Source organism: Amyelois transitella, chromosome 5, assembly GCF_032362555.1.
Source record: "Amyelois transitella isolate CPQ chromosome 5, ilAmyTran1.1, whole genome shotgun sequence".
NCBI lineage: Eukaryota > Metazoa > Arthropoda > Insecta > Lepidoptera > Pyralidae > Amyelois > Amyelois transitella.
The window spans coordinates 2,241,164-2,259,952 of record NC_083508.1 but is presented as its reverse complement, the minus strand read 5'-3'; the positions used below and the strand labels follow the sequence as shown (position 1 = coordinate 2,259,952).

General features: G+C 37.7%; 1 protein-coding gene across 1 annotated transcript; it reads right to left on the bottom strand.

The window, feature by feature from the left end:
• Nucleotides 1-318: 318 nt before the first annotated feature.
• Nucleotides 319-18,460, bottom strand: LOC106139171 (protein HIRA homolog). The gene is made up of 20 exons (XM_060954957.1): nucleotides 18,313-18,460; nucleotides 17,979-18,152; nucleotides 17,559-17,720; nucleotides 16,903-17,060; nucleotides 16,525-16,633; nucleotides 14,558-14,718; nucleotides 13,555-13,723; nucleotides 12,910-13,004; nucleotides 12,134-12,301; nucleotides 10,628-10,767; nucleotides 10,128-10,274; nucleotides 9,091-9,292; nucleotides 8,260-8,362; nucleotides 7,117-7,236; nucleotides 4,774-4,920; nucleotides 4,242-4,338; nucleotides 3,264-3,389; nucleotides 2,453-2,580; nucleotides 1,954-2,045; nucleotides 319-1,137 (listed from the first exon to the last, which is right to left on the bottom strand). Exons 1-20 carry the CDS (start codon nucleotides 18,347-18,349, stop codon nucleotides 997-999), a joined length of 2,676 nt encoding a protein of 891 aa, XP_060810940.1. The 5' UTR covers nucleotides 18,350-18,460; the 3' UTR covers nucleotides 319-996.
• Between the last annotated feature and the right edge of the window lie 329 nt (nucleotides 18,461-18,789).

Sequence of the window (18,789 nt, the reverse complement as noted above, 5' to 3'; positions counted from 1 at the left end):
CCAATGATAATTTAAAATCTCAGTCAACACTTTGAATGGAATCACTCATCAAGATACAATCATTTTGATGTCAATCTAAGAACACATTTTTGACTTCATTACTAAGTATTGAGCATTTCATAGTGAACATTAGATTTTGTCAAAAAAGTTAATGTATAGGATTCCTGCTACATTTAACTAATCGCATACCAATGCCCATGGAAATCTCTTTATTACTTTTGTTTGTTAGTGATTTACGTTGACAGAAATATAAATCGCCTTTTCCTTTATCATAACGATATCATACTCATTTGTCATTAAGTAATGTTTATTGCTCGATTTTAAATTGGCCTACAATAAGCAGACAAAAATACAACCTATCTAGTGATTTTTTTCATATACATGAAAGTTTCTTACGATTCTAGAAACGATTCTCAATCAGTCAGGATTAATACATGTCCGTTCCGAAAATAAGTACAGTGGGTCACATAGAAAAGTTAACAATTGTCGGTATCAAAGAGTACATACAAAGGTGATCCAGTACTTGGTATTACCAGGCGACGGTTCACTTCAATAAAACTGTACTAACATACAGTACTACCATTCTTATAAGTCGCTTCGACGGCGCAGAATAACGCAACCTACCGCCTCAATAAAATAACGACCTTATTACAATTGCATTAAACTTAAAATCCAATAATAAAATCTTGCTATCTCGCTCATAATAGCACACAATGGCGCGCTTTGATAGGCTCAAATATTTTGGCGCCATTCAATAATAAGACTTCTGCGCAGGTAAATTACATCAGTGTACATTATAAAAATGACAAAATACTGTATACATGCTAGATATATATTTATACTTTTCTCCGTCTCACTGTACTTTAAAAATTACCAAGGTCTCAATAACATTAATATCTTAACAAACCTATCTTCTGTAGGATCAACACTGAAAACGCGTTGTCCTCGCAAAAATTTCAGTCAGAAACGTGCGACTAGACCGACATTGATGCGGCGTCAGTGGCCGTTCATGACGCCGGCGGAGGTTCGTTTGATGTCGTTCAGCTGCTCAGAATATTCTGAATACATTCTCTGCCATCGCAATTGGCGGACGAGGAGTGACAACATGTCTTCTAGCAAGTCGTGTTTTTTGATGCCCTGATTTAATAAAAATTGTGATATTATAGTTAGTTAGTTATAACAGTTAGAGAAACAGAGACCTCATCCAATTTAAGAACAGTTAGAAACTTTGACAAAAGTTCTCGCAGTATGTGTTTGTATGTGTTTTCAACAATCAGTGTAGACAACCTTCTTTATATACGCCAAAGCAACAGGTTCGAATCCCGGCCAGGGCATGATGAGAAAAGAACTTTTTCTGATTGGCCTGGGTCTTGGATGTTTATCTATATAAGTATTTTTTATAAAATATAGTATCTCGTAACACAAGTTTCGAACTTACTTCGTGGCTAACTCGATCTGTGTAATTTGTCCCGTTTATATATATATATATATATAACGGTTGCTATGGTTTGTTTAGTAAAGAAAAAATGTCAGAGATGATATTTAACTGTCAAATATATTTATTTTATGTCGAACAATATAGTTATTTTAAACTGGTTATTTCTCTCCTTTTTCCGCCTTCCGTTTTCTGTAGCGCATAACTAACTTTGAAACCAACAATACATACATACATATAGTCACGTCTATATCCCTTACGGGGTAGACAGAGCCAATAGTCCCGAAAAGACTTGAATGGCCACGTTCAGCTGCTCGGCTTAATGATGGAATTGAGATCCAAATAGTGACAGGTTGCTAGCTCATCGCCTTAAAAAAAAGGATCGCGATTTTATAAGCCTATCCCTTAGTCGCCTTTTGCGACATCCATGGGAAAGAGATGGAGTGGTCCTATTCTTTTTTGTATTGGTGCCGGGAACCACACGGCACGGAAACCAACAATACTGTGATTTTACTTACCAATATGGTAGACTGCCATTTCTTAGGCGTCGATGTACAATGACTGGGTCCAAGCATGTCGTCCAATATATTTCTAAGCTGATCTTCTGTGCCTGTGATGTGAAATATGAAATACAATGCAATAAGTTTTTAATGACCACGTAAAAAAAATTATATTATTTAATGTTAATATAGGTGATGATTCACACAGAATATAGACTAAACGGTGTAGCTATTGTCAGGAAATGTAAGTCGGTAATCAAAACCCAATAGCTAAAAATTTAACCGAATAAATACGTAAAAATCTAGCACCTGCATTTTACAACTGCAAAACTCGCTGTTACACTGTAGCGTGAATTTTTCCTTAAAAAATTACACGACATTGCCACAAAAAAAATGCTTCATTTACTAGAATTAAAAAACATTAATGTTAGAAAACTTAAAAATCGGATGAAGGCTCCTTGGCGCGTGATGGTGAAGTATAAATATGTTTTCTAAACGTTAAATGTGTTATAATCACCATGGCTAACGAGATGTGAGAAGAGGGAGGTGATCCAGTGCTTGTAGTCTGAAGACAGCCTGAGATGTAGACACGAAGACACCTGCGCTTCTAGCCAACTGCGAGCTGCGCCTGCGCTGTAGTTGTTACTGTAAAGGAGGAAAGTGTTATTTATATTCGAGATTTTAATCGTCAATCCGGCTCGAGTCGAAGGACCAATCACGGGTCGAAGGACCAATATTTATAGAAAGATGAAGACGCGACGGGAAATAAATCATAGACAATGATAATAACTTATCTGTGCACGATGTGTACTCAGTTGCGAGTAGTTCTGTGCGTCGTTAAGAGATGCTAGACTGAATTTTCAAACCGTAGAAACTTTTGTCGCGTTATTTATTCATTTTGTATTTATTACATAAATATATAACGTGCTAACATTAAACAATCTCTATATTTACTGCGGCTCTCATGTCTCACATTTTATTACTATAAGTGAAAAATTTGTAAATTTATGTTTTAATAAGTTTTGTTATATTATTGTTGTAGTAGTTAATCTTCTTAACAAAGTAATAAATAAATGTAGACGTATCGCCACAAAGTCGTTCACAGCTTCTCATCAGAGAGAATGGAAACCAATCGGGATTAACGTTAGAAGTAACAGGTTATAATAATAACATAACTGTGCACTTTAACTTGGGAGTCCTCTTTAAGGCGACAGGCTATTTTTCACTGACTGAATCACTATTCCATCTCTATGCCATCAAGCTGAATGTGGCCTTCGAAACTGTCGACTCTGACTACCCCGTAAGTGATAAAGACGAGATGTATTTACCTGTGCACGATATTATTCCTTAGCTGCGGATAAAGCGCGGTGTGTCGCTGTGAGCGCGGCGTTCGTGTTGCGGTGTGGACAGAGCCGCATCGGGAGACGGGGTCGCAGGAGTCCGCCCATATGACCCTAGAAAAAAAAAAGTTAATGTTACTTCCTATGATATTTTACGATAAAGGATACATACATACATACCATCACGCCTGTTTCCCATTAGGGTAGGCAGAGACTATGGAATCCCACTTGCTACGATCCTTACAGACCTCTCCCTCTTCCTCCACACTCATTACTCTTTTCATGCATATTCGACGAATACGGGTACACTCCTATCATCTCCCTTTTTCAAGACATTCAAAATTTGGTTCTTGAAAGTTTAACGAGGCTGGCCCTGTCCCACTTTTACAGACAGACAGACACAATAACAACAAAATAAATATTAATCATTATTATTTGAGTTACGCACATTAGTTTGAGTGCTAACCGACGGCAAGGTAAAAGAAATTGAAAAGTGTGCAGAAGACAGCCGGAAGTCGCTTCGTGGGATAACCTGACTAACCCAATCCAGGAATAACGTCAAAAGCTCACCCGAGTCTTCTATCCAGGGATATCAGAATGTAACGGAGATTGACGGTCATACATACATACATACATAAAATCACGCCTCTTTCCCGGAGGGGTAGGCAGAGACTACCTCTTTCCACTTGCCACGATCTCTGTATACTTCCTTCGCCTCATCCACAGTCATAACTCTCTTCATGCAAGCTCGGCGGTTTCGGGTACTCTTGACCTGACCCTTTACCAGGACGTCCTTAATTTGATCAAGATACGTTCGTGATGATTAACGGTTAAGGTTATACTCTTGCCGGATGTCATAAATATAAACTAAAATAATGTTTTTAAAGGTTTTTTTTTGGCTAAAATATAATGGAATTTATGCATATTGTATATATATAACATGCCGTATAAATACAATTCACTTACCACGCGCACAACTTCTTGCTGTAGATATAACTTTTACTATTACTTAGTGAGATCAGGGGATTTCCGTCTTCCAACAAAGTGCAATTCGTGACGGTAACTGAAAACATGAAAATTAAAATTTTATTACATATGTTCGAGTCTAAAGATACTTAATTACTCAACTATGTGGTTCCAGGCATTTAAGAATAGGACCATTTCATATTTTTCTCATTGATGTCATAAAAGGTGACTAAGGGAAAGGCTAGTAAGCTAGCAACGTCACAATTCATTCATTCATATAATCACGTCTATATTCTTTTCGAGGTAGACGACATAACAGTGACAGATTGCTAGCCCATCACCTATAAGATGAACCTCAAGTTGACTAAGTCAAGTAGCCTATTCGTGAGTCGCCTTTTACGACATTCATACGACGTCCTATTCTTTTTTTATATTGGTGCCGGGAACCACACTACATGAATCTCAATTCTGATATTCTCTTTATTATTTGCAATAAATACACTGAGCTTCGGGAACTGAACCCTGGACTCACCGCCATCAGCCAGCAGACTCCTGAAGCTGAGCGGGCGCACGAGGCAGGCGGCGGCCGCCAGCTCCCACACGGCCAGCTCCGCCGCGGCGGTCACCACCGCCAGAGTGTCCCCAGATATGGTCAGCTTCGCCGCTTGCGATGTTAGCGCTGCGATGTTTAAATATTAATATTGTTATTATTACCCGCTGATATTTGTTTAAAATTTGTTGTATTTAAATAAATACCTACAACATATTTTAAATAAATATTAGCGGGAACTTTGGAAGGGGAAGACTTAGACGATCGTACTTTGATCGTGACAAAAGGTCGGATTAAAAGTACCCTAATACCATACGATGAATGATTTACTTACAGTAAAAATACATACATATTATCACGTTTATATCTCTTGCGGGGTAGGCAGAACCAACAGTCTTGAAAAGACTGAAAGGCCACGTTCAGCTGTTTGGCTTAATGATAGAATTGAGATTCAAATAGTGACAGGTTGCTTGCCCATCGCCTAAAAGAAGAATCCCAAGTTTATAAGCCAATCTCATAGTCGCCTTTTACGACTTCCATGGGAAAGAGATGGAGTAGTTCTATTCTTTTTTCTATTGATGCCGGGAACCACACGGCACCAAGGAAAATTTTGTGAGGAAATCTTTTTTTCAGGCAACTGAAAGAAGAGGTCAGAAAGGATTTGCTTCGTGTAAAAATCTGATTTACTCATAAGATATACAGTTAAAAGGTTTATCCTGGGTTTTTGGCAGTGAGGTGAGGACACAATCAGAACTGAATAATAATAAATATATACTGTACTGATTACACAGATTGAGTTAGCTTCGAAGTATGTTGGAGATATGTGTTATGAGATATTAACTCAACTATATTTTATTTCATAATAAATAATTAAATGGATAAATGAACTTATTAATTTATGTATATTGTTTATTTTTCATATATATGTTTATTATTTAAATTATTATTTTTTGTGTAGGGTATAATAATGTTTATTTTGACCCCACACAAAGTTCTCTTTCAAACCCAATGTTTGAATTTTTCTAGCATGAAGTCCGCCAATTGTGCTATACATTAGTATTTTTCACAATAAAGTCTAAATAGATAAATAAACATCCAGGCCTCAAATCAGTCAGAGAAAGTTCATTTCTCATGATGCCGGGATGTGAACCCTCGTTCATTACAGAGCGTAGCCGCGCTAGTTACGTCCGATTCAAAATGCTGCAGTGTAGTTTGTTCCGCCGCTTCTTCTACACATGCGCTTTGGAAGCGGCAGTAGTTATAATTCGATTTTAGTGATGTGACATCAATAAGTGATACCTTGTATCCAATTTTGAAAATAAATGTATTCTATTCTAGCAGATTCTAGACTAGTACCTAGGTCATAACTGAAAATCAGCGTATTGCTCTATAGCAATAAATTCGTTGAGTTGTGACCTTTTTGTATTGCTGCAACTCACACCCTATTAATTTGTATTTCATATGAAATTGTAAATCGTGTGTAGCAAATCAAATAAATGAATTAACAATAAAGATTTATTATTATTATGTTTCTCTTCTTAGATTTCACGGGTCTATACACCCCGGATTTTTGAGAGGCTTGCGTGGGGATATAAATCCAACACGTAGAGGCCCTTTGGAGAAGTTGATGTTATGTTGTTCTCCTGCCAAAACCCGTTCCCGGGCATATCAATAAATGATATGTCCATGAACAGGTCTCGGCAGGAGGTGGAGCTATTACAAAATAAGGATTATGGGTTATGGAGTTGACGTTTGGATGGATTTAAACTGGGCTATTGCTGGAGAAGTTCGGACACCTGCCATTATTATTATTAATTTTGACGGCCTCTGTGGCGCAGCGGTAGTGCGCTTGTCTGTGTCACCGGAGGTCCCGGGTTCGAATCCCGGCCAGGGCATGATGAGAAACGAACTTTCTCTGATTGGCCTGGGTCTTGGATGTTTATCTATATACGTATCACACTAATAATAAAGAGGAAAGATTTGTATTTTTGTATGTTTGTGTGGAATAAACTCAAAAACTACTGGTCCGATTTTGATAAAATTTGGCACAAATATAGAATAGACCTTCAAAAGTGACATAGGCATAAATTTGTTTTTACTCTTTGTTTATTTCAAAATATAAAACACAAAAATATGTCCACCCGTGCGAATCCGGGGCGGGCCGCTAGTTTATTATAAAATATAGTATCGTTGAGTTAGTATCTCGTAACACAAGTTTCGAACTTACTTCGAGGCTAACTCGATCTGTGTAATTTATCCCGTATACATATAGTATATAAAATGATCTATGTATGTATGTATGTATATGTATTGCACAGCAGTTACCAATGGGCGGCAGCGCGCGCGCGGCGCCCGCGCCGGCCAGCGCCCAGGCGTGCAGCGCGCCGTCCGCGCAGCCCACGGCCGCCCAGCGCGCGCTGCTGGCCACGCAGCACACGCTGCTGCCTGCCAGACGGACATACAGACACACATACAGACATACATTTCTAGACAGATGCTGCAAATGATGGTGGGGATATTTACGAACTACAATAATTACACATATATACATATAATCACGCCTATATCAATTGCGGGGTAGACAGAGACAACAGTCTTAAAAAGACTAATAGGCCATATTCAGCTGTTTGGCTTATTGATAGAATGGAAATAATAATTAAAAAAAATTCATAAATAGAATTCTTTATTCTCGTTAAATTTTGTTAAGTTTAACGAGAATGAAGAATTCTATTATTAATTTATTAAAGTTAAATTGTGACATATATATATATATATATAGTCACATCCATATCTCTTGAAAGGGTAGACAGATCTAACAAGCTTGAAAAGACCGTTAGGCCACGTTCAGCTGTAAGACTACGGTTTTAGTAATAACAGGTTGGTAGCCCATTGTCTACAACAGGGATTACCAAGTTTATAAGACACTCGTTTAAGCGCCCTTTACAACATCCATGGAAAAAATATGGAATGATTGTATTCTGAAGTGCCGGAAACTACACGGCACAAATCGAATTGTATCGAACGCTAATTCTATTTATCTATCTATATTTCTCTACGCTTCAATAAACTTTCTTAAAAATGGCTAGCATTATCATCCACAAACACATAATGAAAATATCAACAAAAATTACAAAACATGTGCATAAAAAAAAAATAGAACTAACAACAAATCTTCTTTACATGTCTTAAGTAATAGCTGATATGAATCCTCAAATAAAAAAAAAAACAAAAAAATTCCAATAAAACGTTTTGATATTACGATGCTGCAATCTTTGAGAAAAAAAAAGTTTCTAATATTTTATTCATACGAAAATTATTTTTCATAGGTATGATAATTACTTACCAAAAATAGTATTTCATTATCAATCATACATACATAAAATCACACCTCTTTCCCGGAAGGGTAGGCAGAGACTACCTCTTTCAAATATCATAATATATATATATATAATTATCAAAGATATTTACCTAAATAATACTCCCACACGGGATCGTTGAGTATAGAATTGTTAGGTATCAATTGTAGTTTTGTAAGGCTTCCGTAGTGTGTGTTGCAAGCCTTATTTACTACCTGAAAAAAAAAATTACTTTTTTTAAGTTTAAGATACAAGGGACATTATTTTAAAGATTTTCTCAGGATGCTCTAACTTTATTACAAAAATATTTGAGATTTATTTTCAAGATGAATGTGACCTAATTTCATATAAATTTGATTTGAAAATTTTTATGAAAAGAGAGGCATACATTGAGTAAAGTATGCTTCGAACTATGTGTAAATATAAAAATAAACTAAAAGCCAAACTCTTTAAAAATTTTGACCATAATCATGAACATTTCACGGCTCACTCCTAGGTTAGGTATAGGCCTTCTTCTGTCTACGTTAACTTTCTCTATCCAGGACCATTTTAGGTCCTATACTAATCAATCAGAGACGTCCTGGCAAAATTTCAGGTTAAGAGTATCCAAAACCGACGAGCCTTTATGAAGTGGTGGCAAGATGTAGTCTTTGGTTATTCCTCCAGGAGAAAAGGGCGTGATTATATATGTTATGTTCTAGATCACACAAGCAAAAATGAGAGAGAGAGATAGAGAATAGATTGTCTTTCATTCCAAACAAAACATTTCAGTGTTTTTCCAAGTGAAGGCTGAATTGTCTATTCGTCAAAGTGAATGATAGGACCGTTCAGAATCGTCTATATTGTTATTATTATTATTTTTTTTCGGGTAGCTTATACGTCTATATAGTCGTCTATAGTCTACATAATAACATTCGAGTGTGTGTGTGTGTAATGTTCCCACCTGCAGCCGGTAAGCGCCCGCAGCCCTGACGATGGGCCCGGCGGAGCCCAGCGGCGGCGGCGCCAGGCAGGGCGCGGCGGGCGGCGCCGGGCCGCCGGGCCGCGCGCCGCCCGCCCCGGCGGCCCGCTTGCCCGCCACCTCAGACGCGCGCGGCCCGGGCAGCGACGCCGCGCTGCGCTTGCGCAGGCGGTTGTCCAGCCCGCTGCAATTTATATAAGCGAAATTAGGTATTTCGATTTTATCTTAAAACTATCGCTGTCCCGTTCCACATCATAATAAAAAAGCGAAACAGCCATAAAAACCGCGTCACACGTGCCATGCTACGGAGGCTGTATACCACACTTATTTAACACCAGTAATTTTTTTGTATAAGATCACGGGCTCCTCTAGAGATAAACAAGAAACCATTTACTGACAAACGTTGAAAGGCATTGTTTCTCTCTTCCTCGCTTTGAGGGTAACAAGAGTAGTAGAAAGAGAGAAACAATAAGACGTATATTACTTTAAACAAACATACATATAATCACGTCTATATCCCTTGCGGGGTAGACAGAGCCAAACGTCTTAAAAAGACTGACAGGCCACGCTCTGCTGTTGGCTTAATGATAGAATTGAGATTAAAATAGCGACAGGCTAGCAACCTCGAAGAATAATCCCAAGTTTAAAAAAGCATATCCCTTAGTCGCCATTTACGACATCCACGGGAAATAGATGGCAGTGGTCCTATTATTTTTTCTATTAATACCGGGAACCACGGCACGGCATTTTACCTTTAAACGTTCATATCTTTTCAAGACTAAAGTCATGCGAATAGCGCTGCCGTGGTATAACTAAAATGCCGTTATCTGACATCAGGGCGATTTTTTACTTCTTACCAGTAGAATAAGAAAAAAATCTCTTTCGATCTGTATATACGACTTTTTGGTATACCTTTAAGTTAAAAATAGGCGTTCTCATTGATGAATAATGGCATCGGTTTAAATTTTTAACCGCATTTTTTTGACGTTTTACTTAAAACAATCGATATAATATCTTACTTATCAGCGTTGGTCGGCGTGGCGTGGTTGCTAACGTTGGGGTGTATGACGATGTCGTCCCTGACCTCCACCCGGATGCGCGACTTGCTCTGTGACGAGGTGCTGAAACACTGCTCTGTGCCGCCAGGGGTCGAACACAGGGATTCGCTGAAATGGTGAGAAATCATCAAATTATTATTGAATACGTGCAAATACTTGAGTTGTAAATTCCAATATAACAAAGCAACAAAATTGAAATCTTTAATTAACTTAATTTCTCATTTTAATTAAACCAATAAGACGGAGAATTTTTTTATTTTCTTGGAACCAAAAGAGGTGACTCCTTCTCCATTCATCTTTTAGGGTGACGGGCTAACAATCTGTCACTATTTGAATCTCAATTCTATCATTAAGCCAAACAGCTGAACGTGGCCTTCATTCAGTCTTTTCAAGACTGTTGGCTCTGTCTACCCCGCAAGGGATATTAGACGTGACCATATGTGTGTATGCATTGAACTCACTTGGCGTCCGCGTGCGTGAGCGGGATGAAGACGGGCGTGATCCGGCGCTTGCCGTCCGAAGTGCGCGTCTCTATCTGCCGGTCCACCGGCCGCACGGCCGGCGACGACGGCGACCGGGTCGCGGACGGTCGCGACTGGAACTAAACATATACAAATTAAGGCAGTCTTTAAAAATTAACCCCTCTTTTAGGGTGGCTTAAGCACAGATTAATTACATCTCTCCAATTAACCCTTCTTTAAGGTTGGATTAAGCACAGATTACATCTCTCCAATTAACCCCTCTTTAAGGGTGGATTAAGCAGAGATTACATCTCTCCAATTAAGCCTTCTTTAAGGGTGGATTAAGCACAGATTACATCTCTCCAATTAACCCTTCTTTAAGGTTGGATTAAGCACAGATTACATCTCTCCAATTAACCCCTCTTTAAGGGTGGATTAAGCAGAGATTACATCTCTCCAATTAAGCCTTCTTTAAGGGTGGATTAAGCACAGATTACATCTCTCCAATTAACCCTTCTTTAAGGGTGGATTAAGCACAGATTACATCTCTCCAATTAACCCTTCTTTAAGGTTGGATTAAGCACAGATTACATCTCTCCAATTAACCCCTCTTTAAGGGTGGATTAAGCAGAGATTACATCTCTCCAATTAAGCCTTCTTTAAGGGTGGATTAAGCACAGATTACATCTCTCCAATTAACCCTTCTTTAAGGTTGGATTAAGCACAGATTACATCTCTCCAATTAACCCCTCTTTAAGGGTGGATTAAGCAGAGATTACATCTCTCCAATTAAGCCTTCTTTAAGGGTGGATTAAGCACAGATTACATCTCTCCAATTAAGCCTTCTTTAAGGGTGGATTAAGCACAGATTACATCTCTCCAATTAACCCTTCTTTAAGGTTGGATTAAGCACAGATTACATCTCTCCAATTAACCCCTCTTTAAGGGTGGATTAAGCAGAGATTACATCTCTCCAATTAAGCCTTCTTTAAGGGTGGATTAAGCACAGATTACATCTCTCCAATTAACCCTTCTTTAAGGTTGGATTAAGCACAGATTACATCTCTCCAATTAACCCCTCTTTAAGGGTGGATTAAGCAGAGATTACATCTCTCCAATTAAGCCTTCTTTAAGGTTGGATTAAGCAGAGATTACATCTCTCCAATTAAGCCTTCTTTAAGGGTGGATTAAGCAGAGATTACATCTCTCGAATTAACCCTTCTTTTAGGGTGGCTTAAGCAACTTGCCACAATCCCTGTATAGGTACTTCTTTTGCTTAATATTAATTTACTAGATGATATCATGATGATATGGTACTAGAGAGATGCGCCGTGTGGTTCCCGGCACCAATCCAAAATACGAGCTGGTGAATAGGTGCCAAGAACTACACGGCACAGAAATCAAGATATATTTTTCGGACTATAATGTCGATAATTTTCACAGCCTTACAAAGGCAAATAGAACGGTCTAAAAAATCTTTTAAAACATCATAATTCAATCACAAACCTGTGTTCTGTCAGCCTTGGGCGTGGTCTCCTCCTTGGCGTCCCTCTTCGCCTCCTGTTTCTCGCGCGCCATCATGATCTCCGCGCACTCCACCAAGAGGTTCGACGACAAATCCCCCCCACTCTCATTGGCCAAGCATTTCCCGTAGATTTTCTCGTAAAACGCGTTCTGATTATAAAAAAAAATATATATCCAGCAATTATTTATTTTTAATATATATTTAATTCTGAATAAATTGGTTTTGATCAGATCAATTAGAAAAAAAAAATTTTTCCTATTTCCCATGGAATGCCCCATATATGGATTTGAATAAATATGCTTTTCGATTTTCGAATTATAGTCAATTTTTATTCAAAAACAGCTCCATATTTTTATTATGAAAATGCCAAAAATAAGGAAGCGACACTTTAAGACATGGTTGACTTGACTTGACCAATGTTTATACCTTTTCATTATCAAAAGACATAAAAAACACAACGATAGCTGATTCAGAGAGTTGTGTTGACATATAGTCATTATTAACAAATAAAACATTATTCTTTTTCCTCCAGGCTTTTAGACCCGGTTGCATCCTTGCCTTCGGAGAGGAGCTCGGGGTATGCCTTTGACCATGGATCCTGGATTGGGTGAGTCAAGTTTTTACACGAAGCGACTCCATTCTGACCTCCGCAACCTTTGCAGGTAAATCTAATCCATAACATATAATACGTTATTCGTATATAAAAATATATAAAACATTATATATATAAATAAAACACTATATTTGTCTGCAATACCTTTTCGTCTTTCGATAGTGGAGTTCCAAGTTCTTTGTTAGTAAATTGTAAGCATGCAACAGTACCATCTGTACTGCAAGCCAAAAGATTCAAACCTGAAACAAGTTCATACATTGTCAATACCATTACATTATATACGAACGTCTTCGGCTTCACATTATATGATGACAATGAGTTTTTAAGAAACTTATCATATTTTTTTTAAAACAGTACTTCGTTATGTACTCCTACAGGCAGAAACTAACAAAATTTCATACAACACGAGCGTTACATGAGCTACTCTCAAAACATTCCGTTTTTGAAAAAGACTGTTTTTTTTTCATTAACAGCCAGTAATATACATACATACGTATAGTCACGTCTATATCCCTTGCAGGGTAGACAGAGCCAACAGTCCTAAAGAGACCGAGAGGCCACGTTCAGCTGTTTGGCTTTTGATAGAATTGAGATTCAAAATAATGACAGGATGCAAGCCCATTGCCTAAAATAAGAATCCCAAGTTTAAAAGCCTATCCCTTAGTCGCCTCTTACGACGTCCACGGGAAATGAGATGAAGTGGCCCTATTCTTTTTATATTAGTGCCCGGAACGACACTCCAGTAATATTTTTGTTTTTATTTGTCATATGATTTCGGCGCAGACATACCATCAGAGCTCCAAGAGAGGTCCAGGACCGAATCACCAAAGAGGTCATGGACGACCACTAACGGCCTCTTGAGCGAAGTCAGCCAGATAGAGAGGGTTCGGTCACGTGACCCCACGGCCGCACAGCAGCACTTCTTGCCTTCTTTCACGAATATGTTGTTGTTGAATCTCTGTCGTACAGAAAAATTATAATAAATAAAGAATAAATAAAGTTCCTAGAACCACACGACACATTAATTTTACGTTGCAAAATAAATAAATTGCCCCTGCACCGAGAGTACTTCAATATTTAAAGCGCTTACGCACAATGGGCAGTACGCAAATGTGTGAACCGCAACACAGCGCAAACAGCAACATAAGCTTATAAGCCTATCCCTTAGTCGACTTTAGGTATAATATTATAGTTTACTTAATAGGTGCCGTGCCGTGTGGTTCCTGGCACCAATACAAAAAATAATAGGACCACTCCATCTCTTTCCCGTGGATGTCGTAAAAGGCGACTAAGGGATAGGCTTACAAAGTTGGGATTCTTTTTTAGGCGATGGGCTAGCAACCTGTCACTATTTGAATCTCAATTCTATCAATAAAGCCAAACAGCTGAACGTGACCATTCAGTCTTTTCAAGACTATTGGCTCTTTTTTTTGGACAAATTACACAGTTAGCCTCGAAGTAAGTTCGAGACTTGTGTTACGAGATACTAACTCAACGATACAATATTTTATAATAAATATTTATATAGATAAACATCATAGAAAGTTCTATTCTCATCATGCCCTGGCCAGGATTCGAACCCGGGACCTCCGGTATCACAGACAAGCGCACTACCGCTGCGCCACAGAGGCCGTCCAACTCTCTACCCCGCAAGGGATATAGACGTGACCATATATATGTATGTTTAGTAAACAGGTTATTAAAAAAATTATAGAAAATGTGTTTAGTTGGCAATCAGTCTCACCGCATAAGTGTTTATACTTAATAGGTTAGTAAAAAATAGCAGTCTCACCGCACAAGTGACCGCCTTCCTGTGGCCCACGAAGTCCTTGTCGCATCGCCAACCGTCGCGCTCCACAACCTGGGCGGTCGGGCCGCCGCCGTTCATCGCGTGCGCAGACAGCACGTACTGCCCGTCCGGCGACCACGACAGCCGCAGCACGTGGGTAGTGCCTGGGATGTATCGATCATTTCTTAGAATACTAGAGGCCGCCCGCGACTTCGTCCGCATGGAAACCCTATCAAATCCCGCGGAAACTCCGGAATAAAAAGTAGCCTATATATGTTATTCTGGGTATTCAGCTACCTACATACCAAATTTCATCGTAATCGATTCAGTAGTTTTTGCGTGAAAGAGTAACAAACATCCATATTGACATACTCACAAACAATTGCATTTATAATATTAGTAGGATTCTATTTCGTTATTCACTGAAAGATAAAGTGCAAAAGAACTACTACGTGTTTAAAGTTGAAATTAAGAATGATTGTTTCTCTATTTATTAATAACAGGTGTTAAACGTTAAGTGACCATGGATCATTGTAACAGGTAAATAAAGGTATGTTACGTGCGTGTTTAAAACCTGTATTATTTATGTATATTTTATGATATTCATAAATAATACAGGATCTATACTAATATTATAAAGCTGAAGAGTTTGTTTTGTTTGTTTGTTTGTTTGTTTGTTTGTTTAAACGCGCTAATCTCAGAAACTACTGAACCGATTTGAATAATTCTTTCACTGTTAGATAGTCTATTTATCGAGGAAGGCTATAGGCTACATTTTATCCCGGATTTCCTACGGGAAACGTCAACAATGCAGGTGAAAGTTGAATGAGTCGGCCATCTGCGAGCTTTCCACGCGAACGCTGCGCAAACCAACAAAGATATAGTAAAACAATGTACTAAAGATGTGAAGTACTCATTTTTTGCCACAAAAAAGTCCGCGAGAGCATATATCTATCTCTTAAGGTTTACTTACAATAACCACTTTTATGTTCTTTTTTTAAGATTATTTTTTCATTATAAACATAAGTTATTTTGAAACCAATTTTCTTTAATTCAGTATTAATCCTTATCCAAATAAATATGTTTATTACTTTCGGCTTTTCATGTAGACTAAAATTGCCATTTACAGTATATAAATCAGACGAATAGGTTTTGAGATATAGTCGTAATAAGCAATTTGCAGCGAAACATTTAATTCGGCGAACCAGCGTTCTTTCTAATACGCGTGACCGCGACCTCACCCCGCATCTTTCGATCGCCCTGCTCTATCCTACTTCCTACATATAGATAGGTATCATTCTACTTATAATACTTCCTTTGTAAGTTTGTCTGTTTTTACCTCTTACCTACTTTTAATCTGATTATGTCTATCTTTTAAGATTGTTGTTGATTATGAGTATTTAATTGTAAACACAACTGTCTTTGATATCACTTAATTTCAATGAACATCTTAGAAGATATTACTATTTTAAAGTAAAGTAAAGTATCAGCCTGTAAGATCCCACTACTGGGCAAAGGCCTCTCATCTCACTATACGGTCTCCGTTCCGTCGCGGGTAATGATGTGGGCCAAGTCGTCGCCAAGTCGCATAACAATTAGCAGCTATAATTGATAAAGCCGAGGAGGATGTTTGCAAAAATAAATATGATGCCCAAAATAACTATTCCACGCGGACGAAGTCGCGGGCACAACTAGTTAATAATAAAGAAACCAACAAGGTTTAAAATCAAGTATGATTGTTTCTCTAGAAGGATGATAAGAACTCAAGCTGGTCATCAATATATAAAACTCTTCCATTATCGAGTGAATAATTGACAGAAAATATACATGAAAAACTATAGGGAGAAAGTGGAAATTTCATTGTTCCTTAGAGAATGTTGAAATTCCTTCAACAGTCTCAAGAAAGCTGCAAGGATAAACATTGACATATAAAAGAAATAATTATGCAATGCAATGTTCAACAATGTTACCTCCACACTCTTCGAAGGGCTCAGTGATCACCGTTTCCTGCGCCCAGTCCGCAGTCTTCCAAACTCTTAGAGATTTGTCATCTGATTGTGAAGCGAGGTATTTTCCAACCTGAAATTATAAACGTGTACCATGTAATTTGTATAATAACATAATCAAGTTTTTCTACCATAAGACATTTACTGCCATATTTTACAGCTAAATAGTTCAAATAACTTTTTGTAGAAAGGTAAGATAGCTTTTTCATTCAAACACAACTTTATTTCAAATAAAAAACGAAATGGCTGAATTAAAAGCATTTTAAATAAAACAATTGTTGTTTTTAGCCAAGATGCTAATTTATTTTAGTATATTAATAATAATGTTAATAACAAACTCACTGGATCCCAAGCAACACCTTTTACGAGGCCCGTATGGCCATTCAGAACGCAGACCATTTCCGGAAACTTCTCGGCGTTCCAAATTATGATAGTGTTGTCGACGCTGCAGCTTGCTAGCCATTTGTCAAGTGGAGACCATGCAAGGTCCAGGACATCACCTGAAGTATAAATTGTTTGTTACAATACATGTTGGGTGTTCTTTTCTGTGAATCTTAAGCTTGTTGATGATAAAAAAAACAGTTATGAACATTTTGTAGGGATATTACAACTGTGAGGTTTTGTCTTTTACTTGAAAAGTTTAGGCTTCTGTCCAAACTGTTTTTAAAAATACACTAAAATAAACATTGATTTATCTGTTTGGTCCGCAGCTCTATGCAAACTGGGCCATAAAGTAAGGAGCCCAACAACAGCAACACATTTTTAATGGATGTAAAAAGTGTGACAACAAAGTTAGAAGTGAAAACTTCATAGTATACAAGTACATACATACATACATAAAATCACACCTCTTCCCGGAGGGGTAGGCAGAGACTACCTTTTTCCACTTGCCACGATCTCTGCATACTTCCTTCGCTTCATCCACATTCATAACTCTCTTCATGCAAGCTAGGCAGTTAAGGGTACTTTAGTGTATAAGTTATTTAACAAAATGTTACCTGCATGTCCTCGTAAAGTAGACAAGCATCTCCAGGTCTCAGCCTTGTGTTTCCCGGCACCCCCAGCCGCCACACTAAGTCCCCACACCATGACGAGTCTGTCATCGCCACCTGATGCTAAGTACCGACCACCATTGCTCCATCGTACACAGTTGACACAGGCTATAAGATGATAAAAAAACAGTTAAACTTATAAGAAAGTCAATATTACGCTTTAATCAATTTAAGCTTGACTTGTATAAATTACATTTTATAATTTTAGTTAAGTCTTTACTTAAGGTATGGGCAAATTCCATTTAATTTATGAAAAAAAAAATCACTTTCAGCAACATTGTTTATGTACCAGAAAACAGAGCCATCCATCAGGCACAGTCAGACAAAAGAGTTAAGAAAACCAATTAGATAGTTAAAGATACTGACCTAAATGATTGTCCATTTGGCACAACATTTGGGGTACGTTAGGGTCCATCTCCACCGACTCATCCAGCACCGAGTTGAGGTTCCAGACCACGACTCTACCGGAGTCGCCGCCCTGGCCGCCGGTGGCAAAGCGTTTGCCCGCCGGATGAATATCAATAGAAAATATTGGTTTATCTGCAACAATTTCATTATGTTATACGCTAGTTCAAAAGCTGCATGATAGTAACATACTTGATTAAAAAAAATTGGTAAATTTCTTTCATGATAACAAATAATTTCCTATAAATAACACTCAGTTGGTCTTTTGGATATTGTAAGTAAAATCTGGACTTACCATCGTGGTTCACCCAACTGGGCTTTAAAAGCTTCATTTATTTAGCTTGATGAAGTTCAATCTCAAATTAAATAATAATATTGTGAAAGTGCACTGTTATTTATTTTCATTGGCAAAAACCGAGAGAAAAGCAAAGCAAAAGCGTCAGGAAAAGATTATGTTTGAAGTTATTTTTTTTTGTTCTGACATTGACATTTGCATGTGATATTGACATCTGTATAGCCATGGAAGTATTTTTTTTTTTTTTTTTTTTCAGACATAATGTAGAAGTATATGGCTTTATTTGTTTATAAATATTACATACAATTGTTTATAATTAATCAGAAAAGTACTAATAATAAATATACCTAATTAAATAATTTAAACTAATATTAATTATTTTATAATAATAAAAAAAAAAAAAACTATTCTAAATTACAAGATAAATACATTATTGTTTAAATTTTGACCCCTAGGAAGGGTTCCCATCACGCAGGC